The sequence below is a fragment of the Chiroxiphia lanceolata genome, chromosome 28, assembly GCF_009829145.1.
Source record: "Chiroxiphia lanceolata isolate bChiLan1 chromosome 28, bChiLan1.pri, whole genome shotgun sequence".
NCBI classification, from domain to species: domain Eukaryota; kingdom Metazoa; phylum Chordata; class Aves; order Passeriformes; family Pipridae; genus Chiroxiphia; species Chiroxiphia lanceolata.
The window spans coordinates 30,495-53,145 of record NC_045664.1 but is presented as its reverse complement, the minus strand read 5'-3'; the positions used below and the strand labels follow the sequence as shown (position 1 = coordinate 53,145).

At 55.4% G+C, this 22,651-nt stretch overlaps 1 protein-coding gene across 1 annotated transcript; it reads left to right on the top strand.

Moving 5' to 3' along the window:
* The first annotated feature begins 11,475 nt into the window (after positions 1 to 11,475).
* Positions 11,476 to 19,099, top strand: LOC116799524 (steroid 21-hydroxylase-like). Its single transcript, XM_032712730.1, has 10 exons — positions 11,476 to 11,669; positions 12,233 to 12,322; positions 12,817 to 12,968; positions 13,442 to 13,537; positions 13,857 to 13,964; positions 14,663 to 14,749; positions 15,077 to 15,262; positions 15,924 to 16,084; positions 17,260 to 17,363; positions 17,826 to 19,099. Exons 1-10 carry the CDS (start codon positions 11,489 to 11,491, stop codon positions 18,071 to 18,073), a joined length of 1,413 nt encoding a protein of 470 aa, XP_032568621.1. The 5' UTR covers positions 11,476 to 11,488; the 3' UTR covers positions 18,074 to 19,099.
* Positions 19,100 to 22,651: the final 3,552 nt, after the last annotated feature.

Here is a 22,651-nt window from a genome sequence, read left to right as displayed (position 1 = left end):
CAGAATCCTCTCTGCTGACACTGTCATCAAAGCTGTGAAATCACAATTCTGGCCTGTGGTTGAGCTGATGCTTTTGCACGAGGGGCAGCCAGCACTTGTCATGCTTGGTGATGCTGGCACTGGCACCGCTGAGGTGTGAGGATGTGAGCAACTGGGGGCTGGGGTGGGAGGTCGGGGCTGTCGGGAACGGGGCTGCCTGGGCACCGCTCTATTGCACGTCCCGTGCCTTGCAAACACATCCCCTGTGCCTTGCACACCTGCACCCCACTCCACTGCACACCTGCACCCACATCCATATCACACCTGTACCCACCCACATCACACCTGTACCCACATCCACATCACACCTGCACCCCTCCATATCACACCTGCACCCACATCCATATCACATCTGCACCCACATCCATTGCTCTACTGTACATGCTTTGCCTTGCACCCTGCCCTCCCCCCCCCCACTCCACCAGGCCTGTCAGGCCCCCTACATTGCTCATCTCTGTATCTGCCATCAGAGAACCCCCACCTGGGTCCCCTCCCAGCCCCCCAGGAATGATGACATCACCCCACACCTTGTGTGTGTTCATCAGGGTAAACTTTCACTCCTGGGAGCCTGCCCAGCCCCACACATTGGCATCTCCTTCTTCCATGTCACAACATCTACTGCAATTCCCTCCCACCACCGTGATAACCCCTTCCTCCAAGCATTCCCTGTATTGCAATACCCACCCCAGCATGTTCCCTGGAATATCAACCATCTATTGCAGTATTATTAAAAAACAAAAAAGTGAAAAGTCAAAACAAAAAAGTTCAAGCCCAAAGCTCAATTTCAATCCCAAAGGATTATTTTTTATTATTTTGCGGATCAAACCTCAAGTTTTCCAAGCACAAACCCTTATGTATATGATGAAGCCTCAAAGTAGGGAGAGCAGCATCCCTTTTAAATACCCAAAGCCCGCATTTGGGAGACCAGGGTCAATTAAAGGTCCAAACTCACAATTTTGGACTATAAAACCAGACCTAAAAGTTCCCAGATTTATGCTTTAAAGTTCAAAGCCTCATTGAGAGGGCCAAGACCATAATTTTTAAGGCCCAAGGTCTGATCCGGAAGATCCAAAGCCTCATTTGTGGAGTCAAAATCCTTCTTTTGAGAATTCAAATGCTCCTTTTTGGCCCCATACCTTTTTTTTTTAACTTCCACAGCTGCCCTGTTGGGGATTAAAGACCCCTTTTTGGGATTTGGGCTGCAATTTGGAGGGCTCAAAGCTTTTTTTTATCCAAAGACCTATTTTCTCATGCCCTCATAAGTAAGGTAGGTCCTAAGCTACTCTGGTGAGAGTGCTTGTCCTGCCCTCTCTATGCTAGTGCATGTGTCGCCTCTGTCACACATCAGCTCCAACAGTCCGGCTGCTGGGGGCTTCACTACCAGACCTTTTTGGGCAAGCTTGGCTCACCTCCTCAGGCTCTTCCCTTCTGCTCCAGGGGATCCAAATTCACACTCTCAGCTTTTTCAGTGTGGTCCACACAGAGACCCAAATGAAGAACAAGATTGTGATCCTCCAGAAGCCCGTGTTCTGTCTTGCATTAGCCATAGTCTCCTGGACAATAAGGACAACTTGACCAGTCAGACAGCAGGTTAAACCCTGGCTGTCTGCAGGGCTGTGGTGAAGGGGGATATTGCATCCCTTTTCTAAAAGCAAACAGCCCCCCCCCCCCCCCCCCCCCCCCACAGCACAGGTCTGAACCCAGGGTGGCCCCATGCACTGGGTGATGGCTGTAATATGCAGCTCCTGGGAAATGCCCATGGCCAGGCCCCGGGGGAGTGCCTCTGTCCCTCTCATGTGGTTTTCCAGGAAATAAGCAGCCAGAGCCTCTGAATTATGCCAAAGTGGCTGTGGAGGCCTTTGTGTTCCAGAGAAAAGTGGAAGGTTGCATCCTCAGCACTACATCCCTCCTGTCCCACTGCCTGGGGAAGGGGGAGAGGATGACCTTTGTCCTGAGGGATGTAGAGGTGCTCCTCAGTGAAGGTGGGAGATGGCAAATGAGATTCTACTCTGGTGTCCTGGAGAGGATGACTGGGGAGAGGCTCCAGGAAAGGGTGGGCCTTTTGTTTTTTCCTGTGCTTGGGCAGACCCACAGCAGTTCCCCACCACTGCTGGCAAGTGGCCCACCAGGACGTGGTCAGCAGCTCCAGCCAGGTGGGAGCACAGTTCCACCAGTTCTTGCTGCTCTGAACTCCTCCACTCTTGGGCACCTTGGCCACGTTGAGGATGTCCTGGCATTTTCACATTTTTCTGCTGCAGGTTCTCCAGCAGCTAGACGTGATGGTATCCCGTGGGGTACCCATGGTTTCCATGACTGGAAGAGCAACAACTCTCATTTGTGTCTGGCTGGTGGTCATTCCTGTGAGCAGACCTGAGGGAACAGAGGAAGGATTTTAGGGGACATTTGCTTCCCCATCAAGGTCAGGAATCCTTTACTGGGTGATGTCATCTCCCAGGATAGTCCTTGGGGATGGGGCACAGATGACTTGGGAAAACAGTGGCCTTTACAACCAGTGCCAAAACTTGCCTGTGAGCAGATGACCATGGCAAGTGGCAAGGGCTGGTGGTGGTGTGGATTGGGCTTGCGCTGTCTCTGTTTCCATGTCCGAATTGGAGTTTCTGCCCGCATCACCGCACAGGGATTCTCTTCAGGGCCTTGAGACATGTCCCTGGTGGGGACAAGTGGAAGAAAAAACAGGACTTGCCACCTGTCAGGTGAGGCATGGAAGGTAAAGCAGCTCCCATCTCATTTCCATTAGCATGGGCAACTGGTTTCTGTGATCTGATGGAAGAATTCCTAGTGATGATTGTCATAAGGATCTGTCTTGTGACAAAGCTTGGTGCCAGCTCAGCACAGCCATTTCTCCTCAAGTTGACTTCACAAGAGCTGAGCCCTGAGGTGGGAGGTGACCAAGACCCCCAACCCTGGGTACAACAGAAGGGCGGCGATCTGAGGGCCTATCCTCACTCTGGGAAATTGCCTCTACTTTTGAAAGAGACTCTGTCACCTCAGGGGCATCCTCCAGCTTCCCTGTCCCAAATCTGGCACTATGGATATGTTCGCAGAGGCCAGCAAGTGCTGGCACTGGGGAGGGTGCCAGGCCTCTGGAAACAGTGGTGCAAGGGGAGCGGGAAGTCCCTCTTGGATATGTTGGGAAGAGGCCTCAGGATTGCTGTGTGTCACTGTGGCTGGCAGTATCACAGCCTTGCTGTTCTGAGAAGGTCTCCTGTTCCTGGTTCCTTGGAGGCCTGCCTTGGACCTGCCTGCACCTGCTCATTTGAGCTCCACTACTAAGGCAGGCAAGCAGCCCTGGGATGAGGAGGCGATGGAGATGAGGGACAGTTCTTGGGTCAGATAAGCCACGAGGCTCAGGGCTGGTGTCTGTGTGGGGCCTTTTCCTGCTCTAGCCAGAGCCATTCCCAGCACCAAACATGCCATCCACCACTGCCCAGGAGCAGTGAGGGCAGCATCCAGAGAGCCTGGGGCTTCTGGGAGCCCCCCATGTAACAGGATTGGTTCCTCTCCAGCCCTTCAGAAGAGCCCCAGTATGGTGGCCTGAGCTGTGCGTGGGGACAGTCGTGTGCCAGCCGAGGGTCCCAGCTCAAGGGGTTTCCACTCCTGAGCTGAGTACAGCCATGGGTCGAGCAGCACATGGCTCTGGTGGGCAGAATGTGGCCTCAGACCCCTCCTGCCCTCAAGCAGAACCCTCCTGTTGTGTTTTTCCAGGGAACCACCAGCTATCCTGGGGCCACCATTGGAAAAAGCAGCCTGTGACTGACCAAACCAAGAGCAAACCTGCACCTAAGGGCCAAGTGTCAAAGCTGAGCCACATATAGGCAGCAACACCTCAGAGGGGCAGAGGAGGAAGAGAAGGACAAAATAAAGTTCCTCTTGGAAGAGAAAGAGAAAAGAATGTTCCTCTCCAAAGCACATCACCATCAAGGAGTGCCCAGGCCAGGGTGCCTGAGGACTCTGCTTCCAAGGTCTTCATCTGGCAGCCATCAAGACCCAAAGCAGCACAGGGACTAAGAACAAGGCCTGAGGTGCTCTGCTCAGTGCTGAAAGAACCCCAGAAGACCATTTCAGTAGGATCTAGGTTTGAACCCTTTCTTTTGGTGCCACTCCCCTGCACCCAAAGGGCTCCGCAGCTCTGTGATGCCCCACACTGAAAAGAGATGTGGTAGCAGGGTGCTGTGGCTATGGATGGAGTGATCAGGGCAAAACAGGGACATCATTGGAATCAGTGCCATTCTGGGGGCCGCTTCCTCCTAGGAGTGCAGTTAGAGGAGGTGTGCTTCAAAGATCCCTCAGTTCTGGTGGATGTCATGGCCAAGGTGCCACTATGGGTTCGTCCATGGGACTCCTTTTCCAGCAGTGTCCTCTTTTCAGGAGCCTCAGGACACACCCTGGCCATGTTCTCTGGACATGCTAGGAAGACCTAACTCAGCACAAGGGCTGTTTCCTCCTAGCTCCTTTGTCCTTACCTGATGGGAAGGGAAAGGCTCTCTAAGTGGTTCTGTCAAAGCTTGGGAGCAAAGTGCTGCTGCTGGAGAGGCTGCAGAGAAGGGGCAAGTAGAGAGAGAGAAAAAGTTGTCCTCTCCTCAGCATCCTGACCTGAAGCCATCCAGAGGAGGCTGGAGGGAATGCCCAGGACTCTCTCCTGGAGCACTAAGTCTCACACAGTGTGAGATTCCTGACTGAAACCAAACCTCATCCCAAGTGCTTCTTCTGACTGCTGTCAGCAGTGAGACCATGCAAGGAAGAACAGAGCAGGTTGGGTTTGTTTTCAGGTTTGGCAAAGACCTAAACTGACTGTACTTGGCCAGTTGAGCCTCATTTGTAGAGTCCAAAGTCTTCTTTAGCAAGTCCAAAGGCTCATTTTTGGGCCTAACCCTCTTTTAGTTTCCAAGGGTCTCTTCAGGATTCACTCCACCATTTGGAGGAGTGAATCATCTTTTAAGCCTCCAGCACCAGCTGCCCAGCAGTCTGGGGAGGGTCAGTGCACTCAGGCCAGACATTTGAGGAGGGGCGTGCGAGGCATGTGATTGATATGGAACCAACCCACTCAGCTTCCAGGCCTTCTGTGTGGAACATTTTCCATTGGAAAGCATCTCAGTGCTTGCTTGACATAAAGTTGTGAGGCCGCGGAATGAACTTTCTCTGTGTTGTGTCAGGCCAAGATGGATCCAAGGGAAACCTGGAGCTGCTGATTGGAACATGCCCAGTCTTTGGAATACACAAAGCTGCAGCTTCCAGTCCATGGATGGCGGGGTATGAGCTGTAACCACCATGTTCCACCATGGACTGCAGTCCAATGACCCCCCAAAACTCCCCTCAGAGGGGGTGAAGCTGAGCACGTGGCAGCCCCTTGGGAACAAACAGCAAAGCAACGGAGAGCGAGAAGCCTCCAGGCCCTGATAATGCTCTTGGTCTGGGCTGAGGGAGGGGAAGTGGAGCTTGTTGGGGTGTCCTTGCCCAGGGATTTCTTTATTTGGTATCCCCTGGTGAGGAACCAGCTCGAGACAATGCTTGCCCCATCCTCATCTTCATATGTGGCATATTGTGTTGTGCTGATGGTAAGGATAAAAGGATTCATGACTCCTCCTAAAACATTTGGATAGAGAGCAAAACAAGACAGACAAATTTATACAAAAACGTTCAGACAGAGAGCAAAATGAGAGAGGGAAACTGGAATCTCTGTGGCATGTGGAAAGGGACCATACCAGACAAATGCACATCAAACTTTGTAAGGCTGCCAAGAGGCAGAATACACTGAAAGAGGCATTGGAGAGAGGCATACATTGGCAGGAATGAGAAGCTGCCAGGGGGGAGTACAAGGACTTAACTGCTCAGATAAAGAATCGGTGAGAGGCTTGATCAGCCTGCAAAACTCTTAGAGTGACTAACCCGGGGGGAATTGAAAGTAATAGTGGTTGAGGAGGATGAGGAGAAAGACAGACAGGAGTGTTGGACGAGGAGGCAAAAGAGGTTGGAGAAGTAGTTGTGGAAAAGAAGGGAGAGCCACGAGTGCAGGCAGCTGAAGCAACAGAAAAGGAGCCAACTGTGGAGAAGAGAGACACTGAAAAAGTGCAGGCAGCAGCTGCCATGGAGCATAAAGAAGATGAAAAGAGGAGGCCCAGGGATACTGGGAACCAGGGATTTTCCTAAGTGTAAATGATTCCTGTGAACCCTGGTGCCTAACGCAAAGGGCTGCCTATTGGTCAGGGGGTTTAGATCCCCTGGAGAGGGGGAGTAGGCTTCAGGAAAAGGTGATGTTTGTTGCTGAGTGTAATCAGTAAAGAGGCTGCAGGCAGAAGGGCTGCTTGCTGCCAAATGCAATCATATTAGGAGGCTTCAGGGGGAGCTTTGGGATGTGTATGAGAGAGAGAGGAATTGCAGGATGTAGAATCTGGACTCCTAATTAAAACTGAAACCAGAAACAATGGTCAGGGTCAGCAAATTGCTACCAAAACAGTATCAAAGTTATTGCAGGATCAGTTAAATGAGGAGAAGGGAGGCCCTGTAAGTATTCCCACCTCAAATGTGGAGATTGTATCTGGACTAACCCAAACAGACTATGTTAGTTAAGCCACAGACGAAAGCATACAAAGAGTTTTAAAATGGTTGTTCAGTTATTTACCCAAGTCCAGTTCCATCCAGTTCCAACGGATTCTAATCCAGCAACCACTGCACTGCTGGTATGGTACAGGAGTGGACCAAGGGAGACAGGATTAATTGAATCTTTCACAAAAGGGAAAGTAAAGATCCAGGTAAACCGAAGCACCACCCAGGACAGCCAGTTTTAGTGGACTCATCCACTATTGGAACAGTGACTTAAAACACAATTGGGCAGTTATTCGTGGGTAGATGTTTATGCCCATGATAAAGAGTATTGTATCTACATCAAATGGATAGTGCCTTCTTTTTAACCACCAGTTTAGGACTGGGCATTTTCCCTTTCTCCTTTCCTACACGAACTACAATGGAGCAATTAACCTTGTACTATAGATTGATCTTAATGTCAGGAATTTTGACCTTGTGTTGTTGTTTTCCTTTGTTGCTATTGACCAGGATGTCTTGGCAATGTGTCCTTTGTGCCTTGTTCCTGTTAAATGTAATAAGATGCCAAACTTAGCTTGGAAGCTAATGTAACAACTTGTAAGAATATGGGGGTCTCACATCCAAGGGCTTTGCCTTGCCATCTCCTGGTTTACACAGGAAGGACTAAGATTCTGTTGCCTATGAATTTGTTTGCTGTGATGTTTATTACTTGTAACACTTGACCTGGGAACACCCCATCTGAAACATCGTTTATATCTAGCATTGGAACTTTGAGTAGAAATATGCGTACTTGTTGTAATTGTAATGGCATCAACACCTCATACATTTCTCAGTGTGGTGCCCCATAAAAGAAATTGGCCTGTATACAGAACTACAAATAAATATCCTGAGTCTTACTAACACCTATAATTGTAAAATGGCAAAATATACAGTCCATTTGGGGCTGGCTTGGAGGTGTTCAGGTGGAAAATTTTATTCCTATCTAACAATGGAATACCATGCTGGATTGAAATGCAGTATTGGAATTCCTTCCCTGTGTCATATCAGAGTGTTCAATTTAACAACCTCTGAGAGACTGACGTGCTGCAGCACACCCGATTATTAAGGGGTACAAGGGATACTCAGCCTCGTCAACAGAGAGTGCTGCATCACCATCCACAACGCTACAATTTCAAAGAGGCCCAAGCAAAGATGAAGGCCAGACAGCTGAACTATTCTTATCAATGCAACCAAAGGACTGATTCAATGAATTGTACCTTGGACTGCAGATTTCTTCTCTTTTAAAATTTTTGGGGCTCATAGGGTGGAGAAAGGGGTTATCACAAATTGGGAGCACAACATTGGTTGGATTTCTGTTTTAAATGATGGGCATGGCCCTTATTTGCTGTATGATTGGCTGCTTACTGTCTTCTGCTTCCTCCCAGTTCTCTCCCTCTCTCTGCTACATAAAGATCACTGCAGCTGAAGATGAGCCCTATGCCCAATCAACAGTAAGGAATGTCTGAGCTATGGATTGGAGTGGAGGACCAGGCATATGCATGTTTTGTCTCATTCTGACTGTCGCGACAGGAAACTTGTGATTGGAAGAGAGGGTCCTGCAGAGGTGAGGCAACTTCCCCATCTCTGTTGAGCCAGCTTCCTGCTCCACCTTGAGAGTCGTGCTCAGTCCCCCCTGACTCATGTCTTGGAGGGCTCAGAGGGCTGGCTGTTCATGCACGAACCAAAACAGCGTGAAAAATCTAGTTTACATGAGAGGCCGCAACAGGTTAACTATGAAAGGAAGTGGATCAGTCCCCTCTCTTCTCTTTTCCCTCTCTTTTTCTTTGTCTCACCACCTCAACTTTGGACCATCCATGTGGCAGGATAAACGTGGGATCTAAGGACTGGTAACCTTTGTTCTCTCCCTCTCTTCTGCCTTTATTTGTCCCCCCCCTTGCTTTGCCTGGGTAAAGAGCAACTATCATATTTTACCCCATACTCCATACAGAAATTTGCTGTGGGAGTGGGGAGCTTGTGGAAGTGTGTAGTGGCTTGGCGGGCAGCAACTTTGAGAAGTAGTGTTGCTTATTGAGAGCTTATTGAAGTGTACTGCAAAAATTCAGGGCTTGTTAGCTCCCACTTGTTGAAGTGTTTTGTAAAATTTAAGGGCTTGTTGGCCAACATCTTTTGAGTCTAAACAGTGGTTCGCTGCCAGAGTGAAAACGACTGTACACAGAAGTTCCCTGACACGTGTCTGGGGTCTTTGTTCGGCATGACAAGAATTTACAATGAACATTGTGCTCCTGACTAGTGGATTGTGACACCTGCCTCCCCAGGACCCCCCAGTATCTCCCAAGGACTCCCAAACTCCCCTAGGACCCCACAAATCCTCTCAGAACCCCTCCAAACCCACTCTGGGATCCCCCAACCTCCCCTTGGAACCCCTAAAATCCACCCTGGGATCCCCCAAATCCCCCCAGGACCCTCCCAAACACCCCCTGGAACTCCTCCAAATTCAACTCAGGACTCCCAATGTTCCCCAGATCCCCCAAGGATGCCCACCAACAGCCCCTGTGGGACTCTCTCAAATCCACCCCAGGATCCCCAACATCCCCCAGGACCCTCCACACCCCCCTGGTTCCCAAATCCAACCAGGCCCCAATCAACCCTGGAAACCCCCACTCCCCACAGGACCCCCTGTCAAACATCCTCTGGGACACTGCCCCCCGTCAGACTACCCAAATCCACTCTGCACCCCTCATATCAACACCTGGGATCCTCCCAAACAACCCCTGGGACCCTTCAACCTCCCCCAGACCCCTCAAATCTACTCTGGGACCTTCCAGCCCCCCCCCAAAACACCACGTGGGACCCTCCAAATCCACCTCAAGACATTCTGACCCCCAAATCCACCACAATGCCCCAAATGCCAAATGCCCCCAAATGCCAAATGCACCCAAAATGCCCCCTACCCCCTCAGACATCTCTGGCACCCCTCAAATCTGATCTAGGACTCTCCCACCCCCGCCAAACACCTGCTGGGGCTCTCCAACCCCCTGCAGACCCCCTAAATCCACCCTAGAATGCCTCAAAGTCCCTGGGAACCCCTGTGGGACCCTCCATCCCTCTTCAGATTCCTCCAAATCCACCCTGACATCCCCCAAACACCCTCCAGGACCCTCCTGGGATTCCACACTTGCCCTCCAGATCCCCTAAATCCAGCCTGGGACACCCAAACAGCTGGTGGGAAGCCCCTGGGACATCCCAAATCCACCCTGGGACCCCTCAAACACTCCATGGAAACCCTGGGGACCACCCCCCTCCCCAGAGGGCTCCCCCTCCATGCTGTTCCAGCTACCACATGTCCTTGTTGTCCCCTCACTCCCTCCCTATGACGTGGTGGCCTTGTCCTCCCCCGATGTCCTTGTGTATCGCTTGATGGCCCTGTGTCCCTCCTGATGTCCTTGTGTCCCCCCACCTCGGATGGGTGTTTGGCAGGGAACTGTGGATGCTGGGGGGCTGTGTCCCAGAGGGGTTGTGGGGGATTCTATAGGTACTGTGGGGGAATCCAGGGGGCTTAGGGGGTTGGAAAGGTCCCAGGGGTGCTGAGGGACATCTCATAAATGCTGGGGAGGGGTCCTATGGGTGCTGGCAGTGTCTCTGTGGGGCTGGGGACATTTAGGAGGGTCTCCATGGTTGCTAAGGGTGGGGCTATTGGGGTTGAGGGGGGGCCATGGGGACTGAGAATTTTGGGGGTCGTCTGGGACCTGAAGGAGGGAGTCTAGGAGGATGTACATGGATGGGGCGGTGTTCCAGGGGGGCTAGGGCAGTACTATGGGTGCTGGGAGAGGGGGGTCCCATGGGTGTTGGGGGAGACTCTGAGAGACCTGAGGGTGCTGAGGGGTCACTTTTCCCCAGGGGGGGCTGTCAAGATGTGGGAAGACCGTTGCTGGGTGTTGGAGCCCCCTCTCCACTTTTAGGGGAGCAGGGTGTTGAGTCCACTGTGGTTGGGTTTGGAGGGACACTGTCCCCTGGAGGTGTATTTTGCAGGGTTGCTGTCCCTGGAGGAGGCTGTGGGGTGGTTGGGGGTGCTGAGGGGTTTTGGGGTGCAGGTGACAGTGCGCTGCTGGAGGACATGTACCTGTGCTTGCTGAACACCTGTTGCATCACCTTGTTCCTCAAGGACCTGCTGCTGGCCTGGTACCTGTGGGGCATCTGGGGGGTGATGTCTGAGGGGGACAGCCCCGGGATCCCCACACCTGGACCCAGCCCCCAGGACCATTCCACCAAGACCCCCACCCTGGGGCCCCCATCCTGACATCTTCACACTCCTAATCTTATGGGGGACCCCTATGGGACCTCCACACTGAGATGCATTCCCCCCATTCCCTCACCCTCTTCCCCAATACCCTCCCACGAGGTCTCCCCCAAAGGGACCTCTATCCAGGATGGGGGTCCCCTTCCTGACCCCGGCACCCCTCAGTTTTTTAGAGACCCCCATCCTTGACGCCCCAGTACCCCTTCACGGGGACATCACCCCCAAGGGGATCCTCCTAGGACCCTCACTCTGTTGGAGGACCGTCTCCAGCGCTACCACACCCCAATACACGTCTTTGACCCTCAAGTGTTGCTGCCGGAGTGGGGGGGAACTGGGGGCAGGCACTCACAGGGGACGCTGTTCAGGGCATAGGGCTCCCCTGCCTCATGGCTGAGCTGCCGGTGCGGGGCGGAGCTTAACGAGCGAGGGGACTTCGGAGGTCCCCTACGGAGGGCGGAGCCTCGGGGGGGCAGGGATTCAGGGGCCCTTTATGGGGCGGGGCTTTGGGCCCACCTTTATAGTGGCGGTGGCCGCCTGCGAGGTTTCCGTTGCCCCCCGGTAAGGAGCCTGCTCGGGCGCCCCGCAAGGCCGATGGCGGCCGCGGCGCTGCTGCTGCTCCTGCTGCTCCTGCTGCCGCCGCTGGCGGCGCTGCTGAGGCGAGGCGAGGGGCGCTGGGGGGCGCTGCATCTGCTGCACCCGCAGGGGGCGCTGCACCTAAGCCGCCTGGCGCGGCGGCGCGGGCCGCTGCTGCGCATGCGCCTGGGGGGGCGCGGTGAGTGAAGGGGGGACAACCCCAACACGCCTCCCCCGCCCCGACCTCTCCCAGACCTGCCCTGGGACTCCCCAACGCGCCCCCTTCCACATCCTACCTTCTTCTTTCCCCCGCCCTCAGGGACTCCCCAACCCTGCCCCTGCCTCCGTCTTGGGGACCACTCCGAACGCCAAACCCTGTCTTGGACCCCCCAGCCCCCAAATCTCCCCCTCACCCTCCCTTGGGGACTCCCCAACACCCCAAACCTGCCTCTCCCCCCTCTTTGGGGACCCCCCGACACCCTAGATTCCCTCCCGAACCCCCAAACCGGCTCTGGGACCCCAATGCACCCCCAAACCAGCCCCGCCCCCGCCGCGAGGGTCCTCCCAACCCCTAAAACCTGCCCTGGGACCCCAGTCCCCCCTCAAACCTGCTCCTTCCTGATGCCCTTGGGGATCCCCCAATCCCCAACCCTTCCCTGGGACCGCCCTCCTCCCCCCAAGTCCCACCCCAGGGCTTCCCTCCCTGGTTTGGGATCCCCCTCCAGTTTTGGGGTTCCCCCCAGCCCCTCCTCTTCCCCCCAGACGTGCTGGTGCTGAGTTCGGCGGGGATCATACGGGAGGCACTTGTCCGGCACTGTGGGGACTGGCTGGGGCGCCCCCCCAGTTACCTGGGTATGGGGGGCGGGGAGAGCTGGGTGTGCTATGGGGGGTTTGGAGGGGTTCCTAGGGGAGTTGGGGAGTTTCTGTGGGAACTGAAGAGTATCGCTATGGGGTTTGGGGGGCTCCTATGGGGTGGAGGGGCCCTATAAGGTTTCGGGGGGTTCCTGTGGCATTGGAGGGGTCACTATGGGATTTGGGAGGGTCCCTATGAGGTGGGGATGTAAGTGCTGGTAGTTCTGGGGGTCCTGGGATACCCCTGATCCAAGTGGAGTGCCTCCAGTGGAGGACTGGAGGGGTCTGTGGGGGTCCCTGCCCCTCCCAGACACCCCCTTCTTTCCCCCTAGGGTCGCTGGTGGGAATGAGGGGGACCTATGGGTGGGGCTATGGGCTTGAAGGAGGTTCTGTGCGATAGGGTCGCCCTGCAGGGTACCCTTGGTTCAATGGAGGGGGGTGCCTTTGGGGGCTGGGGTGTCTGTGGGGGTCCCTGACCCCTCTGCCTACCCCAGGGTCGCTGGTGTCGCATGGAGGCCAGGACCTGGCGTTGGGGGGCCCATGCCCTGGCTGGCGGCAGCAGCGGGGAGCAGCCCGGGGGGCGCTGGCACGGGCTGGGACACAGCTCAGGCCCCTCCTTTGGCTGCAGGGCCAGGAGTTGTGTGAGGTGGGACCCCAACACTGACACCCCTAAAACTGACCTTGCCCCAAAAGTAACCCCTCTGAATCTGAGCCCCCCAAAAAGCTGAGCCCCTCCAAAAGTGATACTCCCACGCATCCAAAACCAGATCCCCATGCAAAACTGACCAGCAAAACCCCGCCCAAAACTGATACCTTAAACCCCACTCGCTGCACCCAAACCCCACCCATGCACGGTAACCATGCTCCCTGCACCTGAAAACTGACCCCCAAACTCGGCTGCCTGCACCCAACCTTCATGCTCTGCACCCCAATTCCCCCCGAGGACTCCACAAATTCCCCTTAGAGCCCCCACTCCTCCCCTGGGACCCCCCAAGCCACCCTTAGAGCCCACCGATACCCTCCTGGGACACCTCAATTCCCTGTTATAGCTCCCCAGTAACCCTCCTGGAGCACCCGCAATTCCCCCAAGAACCTCCCCTGACCCCCGCTTTCCCTCAGGAGCTGCGTTCCCATGGGGGGGCCCCCCTGGACCCTTTTGAGGTGTTCACGTTCCACACCTGCAGCACCATCGCACGCCTCCTCTTCGGGGACCTGGTGGGGACTGTGGGTCTCTGGGATGGGGGCAGGGTTTGGGGGGGACCCGGGTTTTCATGGGGGCCCAGGGGTTTGGAGGCACCCCTGGAGTACCCAGGTGTTTGAGGGGCCCAGAGGTTCAGGGGGGCCCAGGGGTTTGGGGAGGTCCAGAAGTTTGTGAAGGGCTCACCCAGGTGTTTGGGGGGGGGGGCTGGCAGGAGTTTGGGGGCGCCAGAAGTTTGAGGGGACCCAAGTGTCTGGAGCTATGTTTGGGGTGTTCTGGGGGGATCCAGGGTGAAGCCAGGGGTACTGAGGAGTACCCAGGTGTGTCCTCTCCCAGGTGCCCCCCCCAGGGGAACTCCGGGCCTTCTCCTGCTGTCTGGGGGAGCTGCTGCAGGTTTGGGGGCGCAGCACTGTGCGGGCTCTTGATCTGCTGCCCCCGCTGCGGGTGAGCTGGAGGGGGGAGGGGGCTGTGGGGCACTATGGGGACACTGAACATCTTTGGGGCCTAGGGGAGGCTACAGAGCCCTATGGGAGCAGTGGGGGGACTATGGGGCTCTATGGGGGCCCCTGGGGAGCCATAGGGTCCTGGGGAAGGGGGGGGTGTCTATAGGGCCCGGGGTGGGCTATGGGGCTGGGGGGTGTCACAGGTTCTATATGGGGCTGGGGGAGGGTATGTGGGGCTGGCAGGGGGCATACAGGATCCATATGGGGCTGGGGAGAGGCTGTATGGCCCTGGGAGGGGTATTATAGGGTCTCTGTGGGGCTGGGGGGGATGTGGATCTGGGTGAAGGAACGTGGGGCTGGGAGGGGTGTTATAGTGTCTATATGGAGCTGGGGGGGGTGTTACAGGGTCTATGTGGTATTGGGGAGCACTGCAAGGCTGGGAGGGGCAGTTATGGGGGCTCTATAGGACTGGGGTGGTCTATATGGAGGATGTGTGTGGGGTAAAGGGTCTCTGTGGAGCTGGGGATGCCTATAGGAACTCAGGTGAGTTTATATGGTTGGAGGGGCACCTATAGGGTCTATATGGCCCAGGGGACCACGCATAGGGTTTTTCTGGGGCTGAGGGGAGTTATGGGGCATCTCTGGGGGAGGGAGTGTCTCTCGGAGGTCAGGGGGTCTCTCTGGGGTCCCTTTGCCCAGGTCCTACCCAACCCGGGGCTGCGGGAGCTGCTGCGGCTTGTCCAGCACCGTGACGCCTTCGTGGAGGCCCAGATCCGGCGGCACCAGGTGGGGGGCAACCAGGGATCAGGACGGGTTTCATGGGAATAAGGTGTTGGGGGGGGAACGAGGGGTTGCGGAATGGAAGCCAGGGGTTTGGGGATCCCAGGGGTTTTGGGGATACCTGTGGGTCTGGGGGTTCCCAGGGTTTTGGGAGGACCTGCATTTTTGGGGTGACCCAGGGGATTAGGGGGATCTAGGGGATCTTGGAGAAACACCAGGGGTTCAGGGGGAGCCAGAGGTTTGGGGGGACCCAGAGCTTTGGGAGGAACCCCCATGTTTGGGGGCAACAAGGGGTCAGGGGAACACCCACAACACGTGTCCCCTCTTCCCCAGGAGTGTCCCTCCCCCCCCTCGGACACAGTTTTGGGGGCACTGCTGGGGTGTGATCCCAGAGTGCAAGGGGCTCCCCTGAGCCCCCTCCGGCTGCACATGGCGCTGGTCGACCTGTTCATCGGGGGCACCGAGACGACAGCGGCTGCACTGGGCTGGGCTGTGGCCTTCCTGCTGCACCGCCCTGAGGTGACACACATGTCACACATGTCACAGCCATGTGACACATGTCACAACCATGTCCAAGCTCCAATGCATGTCCCTTGGTGGGTCTCATGTCCCCACATGTGTCCCATGTGTACCTTGTGGCCACCACTGTCCCCTAGGCCTGAGATGCCACACACGTATCACAGCCATGTCACAGCTGTGTCTGTGTCCCTATGTGGTTCCTTGGTTTGGGGTTTCCATGGAGGGGTGGCTTAGGATCTGGAGAGGGAGAGTCCCAAGGGGCAGGTCTGGGGGTTCAGGGGTCTCTGATGTTTGGTGGGGGCATCTCCAAGGCAGAGGGAGAGGCAGGTTTGGAGGTGGGGTCTGGAGGTCCCAGGGCAGGTTTGGGGGCTTGGGCAGGGCCTGGGGGCTTGTGGGTCCCCAAGACTGGGAGAGGGGCAGGTTTGGGAATGGTTTGGGGTCACAGGAGCAGGTTTGGGGGGTCTGGGGGTTCATGGGGGTCCCCAAAGCAGGGGGAGGCTTTGGAGGACTTGGAGTCCCAGGGACAGGTTTGAGAGGGTCTGGGGTTCAGGAGGGTCCCTCTGTCACCCCATTGCCACTGTGTGCCCCCTGGGTGCCCCTTCCCTCAACACCCTGTGACAGACATGACATACCTGTGCACACCTGTGCCTCACCCGTGCAGCTGCAGGCACGGCTGCGGGCGGAGCTCTGGGGGCTACAGGGTCCTCCCGGGCCAGGGGACACGGGACGCCTGCCCCTCCTTCAGGCCACCGTCAGCGAGACCCTTCGGCTGCGGCCCCCCGCACCCCTGGGGCTGCCCCACTGTGCCCTGCGCCACACCAGGTACAGACCAGGACAGGATGAGAATGGCCAGTGTAGCGAGGGGGGCTGGGAGGATCCACTATGGACCAGTCTGGACCAGTCTGGGTGAGGGGGAACTGGGAAGAACCACTACAGACAAGTAGGGACCATTTGACATCCTCAGTAGTGTCCAGGAGAACCCAGTAGGGCCCAGTAGACCCCAGTAAGTCCCAGTAGGACCCACTAGACCACAGCAGAGCCCAGTAAGACCCATTAGGTCCCAATATTGCCCCAGTAGACCCAAACAGATCCAGCAGGTCCCTGTTACTCTCAGCAGGGCCCAGAAGGGCCCAGTAGACCCCAGCAGGGCCCCAGTAAACCCCAGTAGATGCTAATAGACCAGTATGGCTCAGTAAGTCCTTGTAGGGCCCAGTAGGCCTCAGTAGGTCCCAGTAAGTCCCAGTAGGGCCCAGGAGAACCCAGTCAGGACCAGTATGGATGAGGGGGAACTGGGAGGAATCACTACATACCAATAGGGACTACTCAGCATCACCAGTAGAGTCCAGGAGAACCCAGTAAATCCCAGTAGAACCTAGCAGACCCCAGCAGAACCTAGTAAATCCCAGTAGATCCCAGCACCGCCCAGTAGACCCCAATAAATTCTAGTAAGAACCATCAGGTCTCAGTACGGCCCCAGTAGACCCCCAGTAGGCCCCAGTATGACCCCAGTATGTCCCAGTAGGCCCCATCTGGTCCCAGCAGACTGCAGTAGACCCTAAGAGACACCCAGTAGATCCCAGTAGTCCCCATCAGAGCCCAGAAGATTCCAGCAGGAGGTCCCAGTAAGGCCCCAGTAAGTCTGAGTGTGGCCCCATTAGACCTCAATAAGCATCTAGTAACCCCCAAAGAGTACCAGTAGACCCCAGAGAACCCCAGTATGGCCCCAGCAGGTCTCTGTATGACCCAATTAGACCCCAATAGACACTCAATAGCTCCCAGTAGCCCCTAGCAGATTCCAGTATGGACCCTGTAGACATCCAGTAGATCCCAGAAGACCCCAGAGAGCCCCAGTATAGCCCCAGCAGGTCCCTGTGTGGCCTCAGTAGGTTCCACTATGGCACCAGCAGGTCCCAGTATGGCCCCAGTAGCTCTCAGTAGCCCTGAGCAAAGCCCACAGCAGATCCCAGTCCATCTCAGTGACCCCCTGTCCCCCCCAGCCTCGGAGGGCTCCCCATAGTGGCTGGCACCATCCTGGTCCCCAACCTGCTGGCAGCCCAGCAGGACCCTGTCATCTGGCAGCAACCCGAGGCCTTCCTGCCTGGTACGTGGGTACCCCTGCACCCTCGGGGCCCTCCCAAAACCCTGGGGTTCTCCCCCTGAACCCCTATCCCCTCCCAGTCCCCTTATCCCCTGGGTCCAGTCCAAAAACCTAGGGCCTCCATCCCCCTGGGTTCTCCCCATACATCTGGGTACTCTCCAAAACCTGTGGGTCTTCCTGGTTCCCCCTGAGCCCCCGGGACTTCCCTCAGGTGTCTGACCCCTCCCCAAACATGTGGGTCTCCCCTGACCACCTTGGGTCATCCTCCAAACCCCTGTGCCCTTGTCCTGAACCCTGGGGTTCCTTCCAGATCTGTGGGTCCACCCCAAACTCCTGGATCCTCCCATCCTCCCTGACTCCCCCACAAACCTGTGTGTCTCCCTCATCCCCATGGAGGCCCCCCAAACCTGTGTGTTCCCCCATCCCCGAGGATCCCCCCCAGACCTGTCCTCTGGCCCCCCCCAGAGCGGTTCCTGTCTCCGGGTGCTCCGTGGCGGTCGCTGCTGCCGTTTGGCTGCGGGGCACGATCGTGCCCGGGAGAGGCGCTGGCGCGGGCCGAACTCTTCGTGTTCCTGGGGCTGATCCTGCGGGAGTTCCGGCTGGAGCCAGGCCCAGAGGGACTGCCGGGACTTGGGGTGTCACCAGGAACCGTGCTGCGCTGCCCCCCATTTCGTCTGCGCATGGTGCCTTGCCAGCCCCCGGGCTCACCATAACGCTGTCCTGGCCCCTGCGTGACTTCCTGAACAATCTGTGACTCACCCGACCCTTTCTGACCCTTCCGGAGCATACCTGACCCGTATGTGACATCGCCTGAACTGGCTGACCTCGACCCCTTAACTGACCCCACCTGACCCCGGCCTGACCCTGATCCCTCCCTGGCCTGGCTGTGAGCCTGGTCTGACCCCTGCCAGCCCTTGGCCTCACCTTGACACCAGCCATGACCCCGGCTGTGACTCTACCCAACCCCTTCTGACCCAGCCTGAACCCTGCGTGACCCCCTCCCTACCCAACTGACGGTTACTAATTACACCTGACTCCACCTGATCCCCCAGTCCCCTCCTGACCCCTGGGTCCCCCCATTCAACACCCCAGACACCTGGATTCCCCCCACCCGATGCCAGGGTCACTGCAGTGGGAGGGGGGGGGGGTTGTCACTGGCAGCATTTACCTCCTTCCAATAAAGGTTATACTTTTGACCCCACCCTGCAAGTCCCGGCTCTTCCTGGGACCCCGCCCACAAAACCTCCGGAACTCTGGGAAGCTACAGCTCCGCCCCGACTCTGACTGGCAACACTCGGCACTTACCACAGCCGCGACCCTCGGGACAGCATTGGGGGATCCTGACCTGGGCGATCTCCACTTCCCCCCTCCACAAAGCCCTTTCCGGGGGGCGGCTGGGCTCAAGGTTGGGGTCGCAGCCCCGCGAGGCGCTCGTCCGTGCTGCGGGGCGGGCCGGCAACTGAGGACACGTCATCAGGGCGCGCTCTGATTGGCTGAGATGCGTGGGTGTACTGGGCACTGCTCCGCCTAGTAACTGAGGAGTCATGAGCGAAATGCATTTTAATTGGTTTAGTATGGGGGCTGGGTTCTGCTGGTCTGCCTGGCAACTGATAAGTCATAAGCAAAGAGCACTCTGATTGGCTTGAATGTGTTGAGGGCGGGAGGAAAGGAGAGCAGACCGCCCTCCCCAGAGCAACATTCCGAGGTAGAGGGACTTGAGGAGAGGGGAATTGGTGAGTTGGAGGAGAGAGTGCCCCGCCCCGAGCCACTATCCCGAAGAAGGAGTGGTGAGGAGGGGAGGAGAGCAGAGCGCTGGCCCCGACGCAGACAGCCGAGGGACAGAGAGGTGAGGAGGCAGACCCCCACGCCTGCCTGCCCCTTCCCCTGCCGAGCCACATGCCCGATTGAACACAGCGGCAAGTGATGGGTAGGCAAAGCAAGGCAAGGGAGGGGGCAAGGCAAGGGAAGGTAAGGGACGGTGTGTTTGTTTTAACACCAGCTGGAAATTAAACTCCAAATAAGCCACGCCCCTTCCCCTGCCCCTTCTGGTAAGGGAGGGACAAAAGCTGAGACTACAGGTTGAGATGATAATTTACTGAAAGCACAAAGCAATGAAATAAGACATACACAATAACAGCAGCAGAATTAATAGCAAAAGTATACAAAAAGAGAAGGGGTTTTACCCAAAAAGAGATGTTCACCACTCAAAAAACCCCAAGACGGTAGACACTCCCCGTAGGTCGCGTCCACATGGCTTCCCCAGATAAAGGCCATACAGGGTGTTGCCCATGTGACCAACGAGAACAAAGGCAAGATGGCAAGATGACCATTAGCATTTGTCACCCTCCTGCCTGAAATAACAAAAACCGATGACAAACAAACCCCACAAAAGCTGCCATTCAACACATGTTGATTTACATTTCGCTGCTGTCCTTTCAGCGCCATGTCCTGTAGTTGCGTTCTGGGGAAAAATGGGAGGGGGACGGGCGGGGCAGTGGGGGCTGGGTCCCCAGGGGCAGATGCTGATGACTTCCCAGAGGGAGGCAAAATGGCACACTTCCAGTAGGGCACCTTGTCAAGGACCAAGAATTGGAATGGGAACGATTCCAGAAATGGAAAAATATGTATAGCAATTGAACGGACTTTATGATGCAGGCTTTATAGTTACTACGTATACACACATTGTATGTTCCCCCAGAATTTGTATCTTCTGGGCACATCCCGGCCTGTTCACCTCCCTGCTCCTTTGTTTCTCTGCTGATTGGCTGGAAAAGCTGCAGACAGGAGACAGCTCCCATTCGCCCTTTCCTCCCCTGGTTCCTCCTGCGCTCCTCCCCTTTTTGCCCGTGTCCCTACCTTGGTTTGTCCCCCCGCTTGTCTGTCTCATGCTCCGCCCTATGTTCTGGTCCTTTCCCCTCCTGAGCTGATAAAAGACCGGGTGCACACTGGTAGAATAAAGTAGATGCATCCCACCCTTGTGTCCCGGACTCATGTAGTGCCACAGTCCCCCCCCCCCCACCCTTTTCGGACCACGGAATATAGCTCCCAACGCGCGGCAAAGGTAGAGGTCATTATCTTAAAAAACCTCCCACATGCCACAAGGGCTCAGGCAACGCGGAGAGAGGCGTTTTCGTCTCACTGGTCCTTCCTGCCTGAACCCCAGATCACGGCAAGACGACCACTGCACCGAGAAAGGTGAGCACGGGGAAAAACCTCTAATCCCATCTCCCACCCTCCCAAAAAAACCCAAAAAACAAAACAAAAAAACAGCTGCAGACTAATAGAAGCCTAAGTAAATCCAAAAACATGGGCCTCTCGCTATCTACCCCTCAAAAGTTTGTATACTGCAAGCTTAAAGACTTTATTTTGGAAAATGAACACCCCTTAGACAAAAAATCTGCAAAAGCCCTTGCTAAATGTCTTGAAAATGGAGGGGAAAGAGTCTCCAACAGCATGTCTCTAAAAGACTGGGAAAAAATTGGATATAATATCTGGAGAGCAAAAGAGAGAGGAGACAAAACTGCTACTGACGCACTAATCTCCTGGAGACTGATTCTGATGATGCTACAGCATCAGTTGATGAGTTCCAATGAAAATCTCCAAGAATCACCACAAAAATATAAAAAATCTAACTCAAAATCCCCGACAAAGGACAGGCCCTGGGAAAACGAGCACGGCGGGTGTGGGGTGAAGTCACAGCCCCACAACTGAAGCTTGAGGGTTTTGGAATATTACAAAGTGTTGGACCGTTTTCCATGAGAGCAGTGGAGCTAATTAGATAGTTCCCATGGGCACAGCCTTGAGTTATAAAGAGTAGAAGGTTAAAGCTGTTTGACTGAGTGCAGGTGCTGCATTCCTGGGTGCTTTTGTAGGAATATGTTTATGTTGTGCGTGTGTGAAAGTAGAAGTTAGAGAACTTAATAAAAGGCTACCTGCTGTGCTGAACAGGCAGACATCTCTCTGGCTCATCATCCTAGTGTGTCTCATCATCCTAGTGTGTGTGTCATGTGTCTTTCTTCCCCCACAGGACCAAGACCTCCGACAGGTACCCTGCAACAATGGTGCCCCGTGTGAGGACCAGAAAAAGACTGTTGAGTATTGCCCGGGTCGTCTGAGGTATCGCGACCGGAGGCAGTTGGGCTGCGGGGCGAGGCGCAGCCAGGTCTTGGTGCTCAGGAGCTGTTAAAGCAGTGGGGTGCTGCAGGACCTGGGTCTGATCGTTCTCTACACCTGCAGGCAAGTGTTTCTGCTGCACTCGGAAGGCACAAGTTGCCTGGAGAGCCTGGGTGCATCTGGCACTTGGTAGGGCGCAGGTGAGCTCCTGAGTATTTTTCCTAGTCACCATGGGGGCAAACCATGAGTGCAAATGAAAGGTGTGTGTTTATCGCCTGGAAAGCTTTGTTACGGTGTTTTGGTGTTAGACCGATGAAGCTAAGTTATGTCGCTTGTTACTTTTGTGTCTTCGGAATGGGAGAGAGGCTGCTTTGCCTGGGAGGACATTAGAGTGCTAAAGAAGAGGGACCGGGCAGAGCCGAAGGGAGCCAAAGCGGGACCAGAGGTCACGGAGCAGGGCTGGAGTGAATCTGAAAAGTCGGTCTAAGAAACTGCTCAGAGACTTTGATCTTTTGAGCAGCAAAGGTATTTATTTGCAGCGCTGGGAGCAAGCCAGCTCGCGCTGGACAAACTTGCTCGCCGGCTCTTCAGAAAATCAGCACTTTTATACAATTTTTAGATGTGATTAAATGCATATTCAAACGATTACAACATCTATCAATACATATTAAAAATAGGTGGAGAATAGGCGGAGCTTGGGGCGGTGCTTCTCTTGGCACCCCATTTCGAGGGGTTGTTCCCACCTTCCTCCATGGGGCAGGGGGCTTTAACTCCTCTTCCTCAGCTTGACCTTTCTTCTTTTCCATTGTTCTTGACCCGCTCACTGAAGCTCGGAAAAGGCCCTGGCTCCAGGCCTATTTCTCCTATTCAAATGTCTACCTGATCCTGCTGTATCCCTAATTTATTGCCTCTAGGCCTATTACATGGTCTTGTACTGTTCTCTTAAGCTTTTGGTCCAGTAAGTAGAACAGAACGGGTACAGATCGTTTTAGATGTTGATAACTTGTTTGCAGGCCCAAATTTCTTAGGTAACTCTTTTGGGCCTAACCCCTTGTATCAGGGGGCAGCCAAGCGACCCCACCAAGATGGACGCACTGCTGGAGACTCGGCAGCACTTGTCCAAGATAATCAAGGACAGTTACGACATGAATGTGCTGCTGATGGACCGGGAGATGATC